General features: G+C 38.2%; 1 protein-coding gene across 2 annotated transcripts in view; it reads right to left on the bottom strand.

The window, feature by feature from the left end:
• mindy3 (MINDY lysine 48 deubiquitinase 3) overlaps positions 1-15,651 on the bottom strand; it is a 133,751-nt gene that overhangs the window by 103,983 nt on the left and 14,117 nt on the right. For both annotated transcript variants that reach the window (XM_069914332.1, XM_069914333.1), the window contains exons 5-8: positions 10,737-10,788; positions 9,018-9,132; positions 8,638-8,711; positions 6,572-6,651 (exon numbers count right to left, since the gene is read on the bottom strand). In XM_069914332.1, coding sequence (XP_069770433.1) covers positions 6,572-6,651; positions 8,638-8,711; positions 9,018-9,132; positions 10,737-10,788 — 321 coding nt within the window. The remainder of the gene's footprint in view (positions 1-6,571; positions 6,652-8,637; positions 8,712-9,017; positions 9,133-10,736; positions 10,789-15,651) is intronic.

Raw genomic sequence — 15,651 nt, forward strand, 5'->3', positions numbered from 1 at the left:
TAGTACTCAGAATTCATATAAGATTACCAGGATAAGCAAAGTTAGATATTGATACGAAATCAATTGAAAAATGTCAATGTACCAAAATATAGGTACAAAATTTTAATTTAGACATACAGGACAGTAACAGACCCTTTTGGCCCCCTAGCCCCTGCCGCTCAATTAACCTACACTCCCAGTACATTTTTAAGGATGGGAGGAAACAGAAGCACCTGGAGAAATCTCACGTAGACACAGGGAGAACATACAAACTCCTTACAGACAACACAGGATTCGAACCTCAGTTCGACTAGCCACAGCGCTAATCGCTGCGCCAACCGTGCCACCCATTGAATGTATTACTTGCTGCAGTCAAACAACACCTTTACAATAGTGTTTTTACTTTAGCCATGAGAAACTGCTTAGTGATAGAGGGATATACAATTGAAACAAACCCTCGTCCACCAAATCTGTGACAATCAGGTAACACCGATTTACATTAATCCTGCACTAATTCTATTGATAAATGATATTCACACTTCTTTTGAACAAGGCAAAGGACCATAAATAGTAGTGCCTCATCCACACACTACCTTTACAATGAGATCTTTGTGAATTTGCTCAACAGCTTGGATGGGACAGTAAGAACAGTACCAAAATCATGTTAGATGGCATATTAATTAGCAGGATAAAATGGGCTGAAGCAGGGTGGCCATCTTTTTATTTTTAATTTACATCATGGTAACAGGCCATTTCAACCCACGAGTACATACTGGGGGTGTGGGTTAATTAGGTGGCATGGACTTGTGGGCCAAAATGGCCTGTTACCATGCTGTATGTCTAAATTAAAATTAAAAGGTAGGGCACCCTGAAAGTATTCAAATTTAGTTGTGGACACACATCATACAATAATGAAGCACAGAAACAAGCCCTTTAGTCCACCCCTTCCATCCTCCATGCAACCATTACCACTCTGCCAATTCCATTTACTAGCAGCAGCCAGTGGCTTTCTATACTTTAACAATCCAAATGTATAGCCATGAATCTTTTAAATATTGAAAAAGTACCTGCCTTTGCACTTTCCCAAGCAGCTGAGAAGTCTCTAGTTTAGCCCCCATCAAGTGTATTGCTATTTTATAAATAAATTGACTGTCATTTTACATTTTCAAATAGTGGCTTAATTCCACTTCTAAGCTAGGCACTGGAATACAGGAATGTTACAGGATATCACTTCTCATTTTTCTTCCTTTTGGGATTTACTGAAAGGATTCCTGCATACTTTTGCAATTGAAAATATATGGTAAAGAGGACAAGGTAAAAAAGGTGTATAATTCAATAAAGGCTAGAATCCTTCACATTTCTCTCATTGGTGTCCAATGACAAATATGAAACAACTAAGCTCAAACATTTCTAAACTCAGAAAACATGCTGAATGTTAAACAACAGTATAAACACTATATACACATTAAGTTGGCACCACACCACTCAAAGAATTTCAACATTAAGCAAAATTTAACCCCTCTCAGAAACATCAAAATATTGGTTTCAATCTCCCAACATAGCTGAGTACATCACTCAAAGTTGTACACCCCATAGAAACAGTCCTTTTCGCCCACATCACCTCAGCCAACCATCATACCTATATATACACTAATCAAGCTGGTCTCTCGATCTATCCCTCCTTCAACCTGTCCAAATATTGTAAATGTTGCTGCCTCCATCATCTCCTCTGGCAGATCATTCCAGACACCAACTAATTGGAAAATAATGCAGACAGTCCTTTTGTGGGGTGTCAGAACACTCCTCAATCAGTGTACTGAGGGGTGGTTCAAGATCCTGAAAACTATTGAAAAACTGTTCTTGAACCTCGAGTTGCTTCTTTATCTTCTGTATTAAATTAGCAGCAAAAAAAAAAAAAGAGATGGTGACCAGGGTCATTTCCGATGCCGGCTGCATCTTGAGGCAGTGCCTCACATAGACGGCGTACCTGGTTAGGGTACTGAAAACTTATGCCAACCAATTAGCTGGAGTGTTCACCGACATATTCAATCTTTCACTGCTGCAGTCAGAGGTTTCCACCTGTTTCAAAAGAGCATCAATCATCCCAGTACCCAAGAGCAATGTGAGCAGCCTCAATGACTATTGCCCAGTAGCACTCACATTTACTGTATATTTAAATGCTTAGAGGTTGGTCGTGGCCAGAATTGACTCGTATCCAAGACCTGAATACACGACAATTTGTCGACCACCACAATCATTCCACAGCAGATGCAATCTCACCGATTCTCCACTCAGCCCTGGATCACATGGACAACATCAATGCGTACATCAGGTTGATTTCCATAGAGTACATATTAGATTTCAGCACGATCATCCCCTCAGAGCTGGTCAACAAGCTTCAAATGCTGGGCCTCTGCACCACTTTTTGGCAACTGGATCCTTGACTTCCTCATCAGAAAATCAGTCAGTAGGATCGGTAACATCTCCTTATTGATAATCAACACATACGCACCTCAAGAATGCGTGCTTAGCCCACTTCTCTACTCTCTCTACACCCATGACTGTGAGGCTAGGCACAATTCAAATGCCATCTACAAATTTGGCGATGAAAGCATGGTTGTCAGCAGAATCACAGATGGCAATGAGGAAGCACGCAGGAGGGAGATAGATCAGCAAGTTGAGTGGTGTCAACAACAATCTTGAACTCATTAGTGTAAGAAAAGAAACGATTGTGGACTTCAAGTTGGGGAAATGAGGAGAACCAGTCCTCATCAAGGGACCAATAATGGAGAGGGCAAAGAACTTCAAATTGCTGGGTTTCAACATCTCTGAAGATCTATCCTTGGGCCTTCATGTCAATGTAATCATGAAGGCTCTACATTGTTAGGAGTTTCATGTGATATTGTACATCACCAAAAACTTGCAAATTTCTACAGGTGTACCTTGGAGAGCATCACCATCTGGTGTGGAGGTACCAATGCAAAGGACACGAAAAGGCTACAGAGGGTTGTAAACTCAACCAGCGACATTGTGGAAATTTGTCTTCACTCCAATAAGGACACCTCTCGGAGGTGGTATTCCAAGAAACCAGTCCCTGTCATCAAGGACCCTCACCGCCCAGGTCGTGCCCTTTTTTCACTGTTACCATCAAGATGGTGGTACAAGAGGTTGAAGATGCACTCCCAACATTACAGAAACAGCTTCTTCCCCACTGCCATCAGATTTCTGAACAGACAATGAAATGACAAGGACTTTATCACTTTTTTAACTAATTATTTTTAAATATTATATTTACAAAACGACAATTTATTGCACTTTTGCACCTATAATGCACATACTGCTGCCGCAAAACCTGATTTTGATTCTGAGATATCATCAGTGAATGGTTGGTCAGAGTCTGTGATGGACCTGGCGACACTTGCCACCTTCTGAATTCTGGGCATCAAATGATCAAACCAAGCCATAATGCAGCCAATCAGTATGCAATCCACAGTGCGCCTGCACATGCTGACATGACAAATCTCCTGACTTCAGAAAGAGGTACTGGTGTGCCTTCTTCACGGTGCCTCGATATGCTAGCTCCAAGACAGATCTTCTGATTGATGGACTCCAAGGAGCTTAAAGGCATTAACCCTCTTGACCTTCTTCCCCTGGATTTGGTAATGTTGAGAAAAAATTGTTTTTGTATCACAAGTCCTTCAATCAGGCAACATCCTTGTGAATCTTTTCTGCACCCTCTCAAGATTAATCACCTTTTCTGTAGCATGGGGACCAGAACTACACAAATTACTCTAAACGTGGCCTAACCAATGTTGTGTATAACTAACAACATGATGACCCAATACTTGTACTCGGTACCTCAGCTAACGAAAGCTGGAATGCCATATGCCTTTTTGATGGCAATATATCTACATTGCCACTTTCAAGGAACTATGTACCTGCAGCCCAAGCCCTGCTATTCATTGGGTATGACCTGCCCTGGATTAGTTGCCAGAATGCATCACTTCAAACTTGTCCAAGTTAAATTCCATCTGCCATTCCCCTGCACACTTACCCTGCTATTCCTGGTATTACCTTAGGTTATCTGTTTCACTGTCCATTTGCAAAATTATTGACAGTCAGAATCTCCCCCCACCCCAGGGTAAATACATCAAATACCAGAGGACAAGTTGAAACTGAGGGGAGGAAAGTTTAAAAGAGGCATTTGGGGTAAGTTGCTTTTTTAAATAAAAATACACATAGTATCTGCAACATTCAAGATCGACACTTGAACATGCAGTGAAAAAGGGAACACAGATCACGTGCAGGAAGAAGAGATTTAGTTGAATTTGTCATTGTAGTTGGTTCAGACGTTGAGAGCCAAAGAGCATGTTCCACTGGTGTAACGATCCATAATATCCACCAAGATCAAAGACTAAATGTACACTTCAAACTTTTATTTTATTGAAGGTTTAAGTCAGAAACAAAACTCATTACAGTAAATGATTCTAGGAGGATAAATTGGGTAGATGCTGAGAAGCTATTTTTGGCTGGGCAGTCTATTTGCAAGGGGATAGTTTCACTAGAAGACGCAATTAAGATGACTGATAAGTGTTCTGTGATTGGTAAGGGATTGTTTAAGGTGGTATGTGAGTAGGAAGGGAAGGTTGAGAATCACTGCTCAAGACCCAATTGTCACTTAAATATTTTGATTGAGAAAGATTACCATTGGCCCATTTCCATTGGAGTTATGAAACCGTGCACATAACAAGTCAATTAGGTACAATTTTCAAACCTTTTTCTTTCCATTCACATACCACCTTAAGCAATTCCTTACTCATCAGAACACATGGCATTAGGGATTGCTTAAGGTGGAATGTGAGTTTAGGGGGCAGTTTGAAAACCACTGTTAAATTAATTATGATTTTTAAAAAAACCTTCAAAGAACGTGTTATTGAGCACGTTCATGCATGAAATTAAGTTTTGAATACTACAGAAAACCAAATATCGTGGAATTGCATGCTAACAGAGGACACGGAATTGAAGAGGCAATTTTGCTTCTTATTAGTGGACACCCTTAAGAGGGAAAAGAATCAAAAAAATTGTTTCCATCAAAAGGATAATCTTAAAATGTATCTTAAACAAAAGATCAATTTTTTTTAAAAAGGGTCACATTTTTATAGTCAAAATGTAATGCAGCAATTTTTTTGGAGGACTGCAAGATAAGAGTACCTCAGCTTATTAAAGATTGACTTAAATAAGTAATCTCTGGTGCCATCTAGAGGGAAAAAATTTGTGTGGCACTTTTGGGAAGTGCTAGCGCAGATTCTGACCACGTTGGAGGATGATGAATATTTCCAAGTAAGGTTGCTGCCTGACCTGCTGAGGTCTTGCAGTTTTTTTTTGTCTTTGATGTCAAGGTTCTTGAATTGTTGTTTGAACTGCACTCATTAAGCCAAAGGCTTCTGGGCTGTCAGTAGTTGAGATGCACAGCCTTGAATTTTAATGACTTAGCCAAATTTCATTTTCTGTTTCTCTTCCTTCCCCAAAACATGGCATGCAAGGATAGATTTGCACCAGTCCCAAATCGCTGACTGACTACTTTCCACCATAAATGCTGTCTGACCACCCCCCCCCCCCCCCCCCCCAAGTCTCTCCATCATATTTCTTCACACAAGAATCTAGCATCTGCAGTCATTGTTTCTCTGTAATAATCTTGTGACATTGACATGGGGAGGAATTCAGCAAGTTAAATGCATGGCTCAATGTGCAGTGTGGAAGGTTATAGTTTAGATTTAAAGGAAACAAACCACATCAGATGCTGTACCAATAGTGAGGACTGAGTTATTGCTGAGGGTTGGAATTCATTTAAGATAAATAGTCTGATAAATTAGATACTTGAAGCTGTCAACATTGCTTTAAACTAATCATTGAGTAGTTGAAGAGAAAGCAGGAGAGAGTTCCAGATTAAAAGGATCAAGAAGGTAAAGTTTCAAATTAAAAAGGGAGAATGCAAGGGCAAAATAAAAATTTGGAGAATTATCTTTCATAGTGATTTAAAAAATTTTCACCTCCCAACACCAAACCCCAAATGTGCCATTTATTCTAATTCTTAGTTTTCATGCACCACTTAGGTAACTTCAATAAAGGCATCCAAAGCTTTGAATCATCCACTCGACTTGGACCCTGATGTAAATTTCTCTATCTTGTCAACTTTATTTTTCAATTTAAAAAATACCCAATTTGTGTTCAAAGTTTTATCATGCCTCAAATATTGGTAGACTTGTATTTCATTTGAGTGAAATTATGATTAAAAAAAACCTTAAAGGCACTACATAAAACTTACGAAGATCACATATTTGCATTTATTTACATCTTGATGACATACATACACACATACTGATCTGGAAAGTAGTTAAAATGAGAATCCCAGAATCTGAACAAACTACATGAGCCAAATTGGTTCAGTTATAACTTTCTCAAATATATTCTAGGAAATGCTTCCAATAATGCAAACTATATTGAGAAGTTAAAAATGAAAACAAAAGTAAACTAAGACTATAATCAAGTTTCAAAAGATTCTATAATTATCAAGAATTTTACAGAGACTTACTCATTCCAGAACACTCTCTGTCTCCATCCCATACATTCAGAACTGCATATCCAGTGAGCAATAAATTGATTAGGCTTTGGCTGTAAAATTAAAATCAGTTTAAGATTCCCAAGCATGTCTTTTTTCCTCTCTACTCAAATATTGGATAGGGCAGTACAGGTAACAATAATTTGCCATGTAAAATCACAAATAACTCCCAAAAAGATAAAGAATAAAAACACTTGCAAAATTCCTGAGATTTTCTAACTCATTTTATATCAGTGGTGGACAAACTATTGGAGAAGATGCTTAAGGACAGGAATTATGAGCATTTAGAGAACCAAAATTTTGGTAAGCATGGGTTTGAAAGGGGAAGGCCTTGCTTCACGAGCCCAATTGACTATTTTGAGGAGATAACAAGGAAATTGATGAAGTGGTATATTTGGTGCATATGGATTTTAGTCAGGTATTTCACAAGGCCCCCCCAAGAGAGACTTGTTCAGAAAGGCACGAAGCATGGGATCCATGGAACGTTGGTTACGTGGTTTGAGAACTGGCTTGCCTGTCAAAAGCACATAGCAGTGAATGGAAAGTATACTGCCTGGAGGTCAGTGACTAGTGAAGTTCTGCAGGGATCTGTTCTGGGACCTCTACTCTGATTTTTATAAATGACCTGAACAAAGATATAGAGCGATGGGCCAGTAGGTTTTGGTATGATACAAAGGTTGGAGGAGTTGTGGATAGAGTTGAAGGTTGTCATCAGTTACAAGATGGAGACAGGATGAAGAATTCGGCAGAAAAGTGGCTGATGGAGTTCAATCTGGAAAACTGTAAGGTTGGGGCACAGGGGTTGATAGGATAGTTAAGGTGGCTTATGGAATCCTGGGTTTCATTAGTCAGGGGATTGAGTTCAAGGTCCTCTCATGATTATGGTAAATTTATGGAAAAATACACTAAATACAGGGAATTTAACCTTTGATATAAATAGTCATGGCTCAAAAAAACATGAAACTGATCAAATTCTACCTCATTTGTAAGTGATAACCTATGTACAAAATTTACATTAAAACAATGAACCAGCCAAAATCCCGATCCTCTACAAACCTCACCAACCACACAATAAACCTTCCAATCATCAGTACAATCAGAATCAATAGTAATTTAAAATCTCTTTTCAAGTAGCCACTTGGCATTACTCAATTTGACGACACTGAATATTAGCAGCTTTTGTTTAGATTCTCATTACAAAGCTAGCATTTGGCAAAGGAATGCAACAAAAATCTTTCAGAGTTGGTAATATACAAACCGAAACAATTCCAGCTGTCAGAGTCAAATAACCTATGTAGCCCCAAATGAAGCTCTTTCAGGAAATAGTCTTGATAATTATTTTCAGTTATTTCAATATCTGCTGTGTCACACAATTATAAAATTACAATAAAAACTGCTGGATATTCCACCAGCTCAAACATTTACAATATACAAGTTCAACACTACTTGGAAAAGTGGACAGTTTGGAGTCAATCTCAATCCCCAGCATCAATCATTAATTTGTTGCATATTATTGAATAGACAAGGACCAATGCCATTTCCCCATATCCTTTAATTCTTTTTTTATGTAAAAATCTATCTAAATCTGTTTAATGAAGTCACCTCATCCACTTCCTTGTGCAGAGAATTCCAGATTCACTCCTCTCTGGGAAAAAGTTTTTCCTCATCTCCATCTTCAATTTACTCCCCTGAATCTCGAGGCTGTGTCCCCTAGTTCTACCAATGAAAACAATTTTCCTGCTTCTATCTTATCTATCCCTTTCATAATTTTATGTTTCTATAAAATCTCCTCTCATTCTTCTGAATTAGAGTATAATCCCAGGCAATTTAGTCTCTTCTTGTAGGTCAACTTCCTGGTCTCTGGGATCCACCTGGTGAACCACCTCTCGACTGCCTCCAAGGCCAGTACATCACTCATCAAAATCAATAACCCAACTTTAAAACTGGAAATTACGAAGACATCTCCAGGAAGAATTTTACATGAAACAATTTCAAGTGTTCACATTCCTTGTAATCTCAGAAGAAATGTTTTTATCTACCTTCCGTGACCATATACAGGATCAATTAAAGGTTCAGCTGCATCTTCGATTTCATTTCTAATGTTTGCAATACCCTAAAAATTTAAAAACAAAATCTGCTTAGAAAATTACATAATACCTCAAGAATAAACATAATTCAAAACAGCTTCACATGTTGCATCCACACCATTATGCCATGTTCAAAAAATAAGGAAAATTAAGGTAGCAAAAGACTTTCAGTTGCAATCAAATTTTAAAATATTTAGCACAAATCGGAAGATAACTAGTCAGCATTCAGCTTTGATGCCAAGTTAGGCATTCTTCCCCCCGCCCCACCCCAAAGAATTGAGATTCACTTTTAATTGAAAATATAGAACAATAAAGCATTATAGTCAACTAACCTTTGTTAAAATGACCGAATAAAGAAAAAGCAGGACTCCAAACCGATTCTTCCAGGTTGAATACTGATTTAAAACTGCTTCTTTTAGCTCTGTCACATTTGCAAATGTACGTTTTCTGAAAAATTTATTAAATTGAAAAGTCTTAACTTAATATTTTCAAAATATAGTCTATACATGTTTAATTTAAACAGGATTGTTATAGGAATTAACAATAATTTATAAGAGCATTTAGAAGAATTTATAAGATGCCATTTTTTGATTTTTTTTAAACAACATGCACTTATGAGCAGTACAGAAAATTTAAAAAAAAATTGAACATCATTGAAAAATTGGGTTTGGTGAGGGCAACCATAGCTTAAAATGCAGAAGGAAAATTAGACCAACTTTATAAACCACATCTTGATAAATGGCTGCATTGAAGTCAATTAATTTAAGATGCACATGGTGAAATAAACAAAATCATGTTCTTATAAACTTGGTAAAAAAAAATTTTAAAAGGATTTTCAATAATTTTGTTTGATTATGTGAAAAGTGCAAGCACATTTGTGATTACAATGCTGCTTTCTGATGACCTGGTTGCAAAAAAAAATGGTCTTCTGAATTGTGTTTGTTATCTTTACCTCACACACCAATTCTTGCACATCCTTAAGTCTTCACTTTAAAAGTGCCAATGAAATCCATTTGGAGCAGGCAATAATATTCTCCTCATCTTTTTGTTACATTTAAGGAAAGACTGGATAATTACTTGGAGTGGAGAGGATTGGAGGGGTATGGTCAGTGGGACTAGGAGGGTGGGGATTTGTTCCGGCATGGACTAGTCGGGCCTGTTCTGTGCTGTCTCTGGTTATATGGTTAAAAAAGCTAAAAAGTTCTGATAAATTTAGTACAGAATTTACAATCAGCAGTAGTTTAATAGGTTTGGTGATAACTCAAATATTCAATGACCCAAAACTGAACAAAGACAACCATAAACTATCCCTCTTGACCCAAATTTTCTCTACCCTAAACCCCCAAGTGGATGTTTTTCCTTCAACCTTACCCAATTGTTCCAGTATTGTTTACAAATATAGGCCCTTTAAAAAAATATAAGCATTTCTCATTCTTGATTTTTTACAAATTTCATTGTGACTTTCTAAAGTGGAGACAAGGATGTGGAACTACAAAACGTTTAATATTTTATTATTTAAGCATAATTCTAAATCAACCTCAGCACAATATGTTCATGAACATGTAAAATTAAGTTTTAAATTTTTTTAAAGCCTTTACTCCGCAGTCATTTTGCCAAATTCAAATTAAAAAGAAATTCAATTTCTCAAATGCTCTTTTCATTAATGTATTGATTTTCCAGTTTCCTGACCCGTAGATTATTTTTGCTGTACATATGGCAATACATCTGAAAATGTATCAGTTTATCTCAACCTCGACAATAGCGATGCTATAAATTATCTTAGGTGCTCGGAGTCTAGAAATACTTCCTAACACACTGCTCAATGAATCCGTGTTGTAAGTTTCTGCACTTTAACATCATGCATCATGTCAACATTTAGTGTGCATCATTAAAGCTTTTCTATAGTATCAGAGTTTTCCTTAGGAAATTGCACTCCAAAAGAGAGCGAGCATCTTCCGTAAAGTATGAAAGAAAATCAATTGGTATACAACATTACAATAAAAACAGTATCAGTGTTCATTTATGTCTCCTAGTAGCAATGAATTACTTACTGAATCAGTGTATGAAATCGCTCAGAGCCAAGCTCCTCTGCAGCCAAGGCAGCTATACATAAAACCAGACACTTTTCAGCACCAGACAGCAATAAAACAAATAAGATTATACAATGCAAAGCTGTAAAAGCATTGAGTGTTAATTGCAGTAAAATGGCAAACCTTGAAGCTGTTTTTCCAAACATCTTAAGCTGATTAACATCTCTAGAATTAACCTTGCTTTTTAAATCATGACTAATGAAATTTCACTCACACCTAATGTTCAAATACAAACAGCCAAAGAAAAACATACAAATATTTAATCATCAAAGTTTTCAACTCTTATTAAATGATCATTGTGCAGTTCATAACTCAAGGACTTGGATGAAAATACAAATATTAGATGTCACTTATGGCACATTAATGGGACATGCCCCTATTTGTGGCAAACTGAATTGACAAGTTTTAAAGAACACGATATAAATGGAGTAAAAATGTTTATGACAATAGAATAAGAAATTAATTCCTCATTAAATCTCCCCTTCAAATCTTTTAGTTTACAGTCCCAAAACAAATTTCCCTTTTCCTTTAAAAGCCACCTTGTCAAATGACATTGCCAGCAAGTGCATTCCACACTGTTGGATTTCCATCAATATGGAAATTATTCCAAATTAAAGATAGCTAATAATATGGCATAGCTAATAAGAACATGGTATAGAAAAGCAAAAGATGATCGAGCTATATTTTATTTAATGAATGATTTAATGTGTCAAATTAGATCTGGGTGGCTGGAATAACACAAGTGCCAATGCCTGATGCTATGTTTTTAAATATAGGATACATTCCAATTTATCATGTAAATATGGTATTATATATATTTAAAATCACAATTTAGAATTCATTGGGTGCAATACAAACTAGATCATAAAATATTGCAGACTAAAATTGAAATGAATGCTGCTTTGCTGTTTTTGAGTCTGGATATTATGAAATTAGCTACGATGTTATACAGTATTGTTAATTACCCCCAAGCACAATGATGGTGACTTGTTGAACTGCATTTAAATCATAGGCACGATTCAGATTCATTTATTTCTCCCTGCAATAATTTAATCCATTTTGTAAATTGCAATCCGAATCAGCACTCAGCAGTAGTTCAATTTAAACACCAGGCTCTGAGAGGAATATATTCCACCATTTTTCTTTAATAGACCATTAGAGCACAGTACAAGCCCTTCCGCCCACAACATATACCTACCAAACAAAAACTAAACCCTTTCTTATTTCATCCATGTGCCTAAGAGACTCTTAAATGCCCCTAAAGTTTCAGCCGCCACAATCCCTGGAAGGCATTCCAGGCATCCACAACTCAAGAAAAAAATTGACCTTGAAGTTTCCCCTAAACTTTCCTCCCTTCACTTTGTACTGATGTCCTCTGGTTTTTGCTATTCCCGCCCTGGGAAAAAGGATCTGGCTGTCTACCTTCTCTATGCCTCTCCAGAATCTTATCAAGTCACCTCTCATCCTGTGTGGTCTCACCAGAGATTTGTAGACTTGCAACATGACCTCTCAATTCTTGAACTCAATCCATCTACCAATGAAGCCCAGCATCTTATAGCCCTTCTTAACTATCTTATCAATCTGTGTCACAACCTTGAAAGATGTATCGGTTTGGACCCCAAGGTCCCTCTGTTCCTCCACGTTATTAAGTATCCAACCATCAATCCTGTACTCAGCCTTCAGGTTTGACATTCCAAAATGCATCATCTCACACGTATCTGGATTGAATGCCATCTGCCACTTTTCTTCCCAACTCTGCATCCTGTATATCCTTTTGTAACCTACAACAACCTTCAACACTATCCACAACTCCACCAACCTTCATATCATCTGACCTATCCTTCTGCTTCTTCAACTACATCATTTATGAAAATCAAAAGAACAGGGGTCCCAGAACAAATGCTGTGGAACTCCACTAGTCACTAACCTGTAGGCAGAACACTTTCATTCCAGTACTACTCAAGGCTTTTTACATGAAAGCCAAGCTTCCATGGATTCCATGCCTCATGACTTTTTTTGAACAAGTCTCTCATGGAAAACTTTGTCAAATTCCTTACTAAAATCCATATACACATCCAACGCCAATTTCTATTATCAATTTCTTTTGTTTCCTCCTCAAAAAAAGTTCAATTAGGCTTGAGGCACGATCTTACCCTCACAAAGTCATGCTGACTATCCCAGAGAAGGCTGTATTTTTCATTTTGTTTCTCAATTGTGAACAAAATCCACAATTTAAAGCAGAATTTCATTAGATCGATAGACTGCTGCCTGCAGCTTTGTATCTAAACTTCAATTATTGGTATCAGCATTAGGGAATTTCTGATAAAAAGCACTAACTGAAAAGATCAAGGTTAAGAAGTGTTCCTTCCACTTTAAAAAAAAAATAAAATAACAGCCGATTAGATTTTTTAACCTAAAGGAACCATGCTTCTACTAGAAGAAAAAAAGTGGAGCTTTTTTTTTTAACCTCCCTGCAGCCGCACAGAGTCCTGTTTGATTCATTAGCAACTCAAGCTCCAGATCAAAACTCTGACACGAGGAAGCTTTTAGTCCCAGAGGCCCTTTAGAAACTCGTCTTGCCCTCAGCAGATTCCGGCTCCATCTTATCTGGTTCCCCTGAGCTAGTCTCCAGCAGCCCACACAGGTCCCCCAACCACAAACTCTGTGGGTCCCTCAGCTGCTGAGCCCCACACTGGTCTGCTACTGAGGTCACCACCGGATTGTCTCCTCTGCTTCTCTTTCTAAACTGGAAGTGGCCGGGGGGGGGGGGGGGGGGGTAATCCCACTTCTGGTGCCTTGTGCCTGTCGCTCTCCGAGAATCTGCAACTCCTTGGGGCCACTGCAGAGAACAGGTGCTGCCATCGTGGGTGCCATTTTATAAATTAATCCATGTCTCAATGATCCTCTCCTGCCAGTAGCTGATGGGTGACGTACGGCTTCAGTGAATCCAAGGAAAGCATCCGGTTCAGATGGAGTAGCCACCATTAAAAATCTGTGCTAACCTATTTGCCAATGTATTCACGGATATCTTCAACATCTCACTCCATCAGGGCATGATACCCACCTGTTTCAAATAGGCGTCAATCAGTGTTCAAGAAGAGTGTGGTAGCCTGCCTAAATGACTATCAATCAGTAGCACTCACATCAACAGTGATGAAGTGTTTTGAAAGGCTAGTGTTGAAACACATCAGCTTCTGAGTAGCAACATGGATCTGTTCCAATTTGCCTATCGTAGCAACAGGTCAACTTCAGATGTCATCTCACATGGCTCTACACAAAGCTCTGGAACACCTAGACAGCAAAGATACATACATCAGGATGCTCTATATTGACTACAATTTGGCATTCAACACCATCATCCCCTCAAAATTGATTAGCAAACGTCAAGACCTGGGACTCAACAACCCACTCTGTAATTGGATTTCCTCACCTCCAGTCCACAACCATTGAGGATTAGTAAGAACATCAAACACAGTGTTTTACTTCCATTGGCATGAGCACATCCTCCACCATCTACACCAGTACTGGACTACCACAGGGCTACATGCTTAGCCCCCTGCCCTACTCGCTATACACATAGGACTGTGGCTCAGTACGCCAACAGTACCATCTACAAATTTGTTGACAATGCTGCAGTAGTGAATTGTATAAAGACAGACAAGTCAGCATCCAGGAGGGAGATTGAAAACTTGGCTAAATGGTGCACCAAAAACTACCTCACACTCAATGTAATGAAAATCAAGGAGCTTATTGCTGACTTCAGGAAGGGAAAACCTTAGGTGTATGATCCAGTGATCATTGCGGGAAATCGGAGGTGAAGAGGGAAGTAAATTTAAGTTCTTGGGAGTCACCATCTTGGTGAATCTTTCCTGTATCCAACACACCAATGGCATTGAAAAGGAAGTATATCAGTGCCTCTAATTCCTCAGGAGTTTGCAAAGGTTTAGTATGACATTGGCAACCCTGGTGAACTTTACAGATGTGTGGTAGAAAGTGTGCTGACTGGTTGTATCATGGTCTGGTGATCATTGAGAACATCTAGAGGGAATGCTGCCGACAGAGAGCAGCAACAATCATAAAGGATCCACACCATCCAGAACCCACTGTGTTCTCGCTGCTACCATCAGGAATGAAGTATAGATGTCAAAAGGCTCGCACTATCAGGTTCAGGAATAGCTGCTACCCCTCTACCGTCAGACTCAACAACAGACTCAATATCGACTACAATCAGGGACTCAGTTAAGGACTCTTACTTTTGCACTTTATTGATTTTTTTTCTTTATTTGTTTACAATTGTTTTTGCACTATCAATAAGTGGCAATTCTACCCCACTTGCAGGAAAAAAAGAATGTATGTGATGTCATGCATGTACTTTGACAATAAATCTGAACTTTGACTTAGCTGTGTTATTACCATCTTTTACAACCACAAGTTAAATTCCGAAAAGAACATGCCTTTAAGCATCACTTCATACATCCAGAGAAAGTTATTCATCTAACAATGGTTATCAAAATATAAATATATTCATATCAATGTTGTATCAGGGCACTATCAAAGGAAGGAACAGGGAAAATCCTAGGGTTTAAAAAGTATAATTTTGTGGCTTCAGAGTCATCCTCACATGTCAAATTCCCACCCAGCTCTGTGACATGTGAAAACGTGGAGATATTACACTCAATTCCCAGATATTACAGTGAATTGCCAAGAGGTCTTGGGTGGAAAGAAGCGAGAAGGCCTGAGTGAAAATACAAGCATACAAAATGCCCAAAGCATTGCACCTCTTGCATTGACCACATATTGATAAATGCTTCTCATATTAACCTTAATCAAACAAAATAATGCACCAAAACCCTTTTTTTTGGTAGATGGTCTATTT

This window comes from Narcine bancroftii, chromosome 1, assembly GCF_036971445.1.
Source record: "Narcine bancroftii isolate sNarBan1 chromosome 1, sNarBan1.hap1, whole genome shotgun sequence".
Taxonomy (NCBI): Eukaryota; Metazoa; Chordata; class Chondrichthyes; order Torpediniformes; family Narcinidae; genus Narcine; species Narcine bancroftii.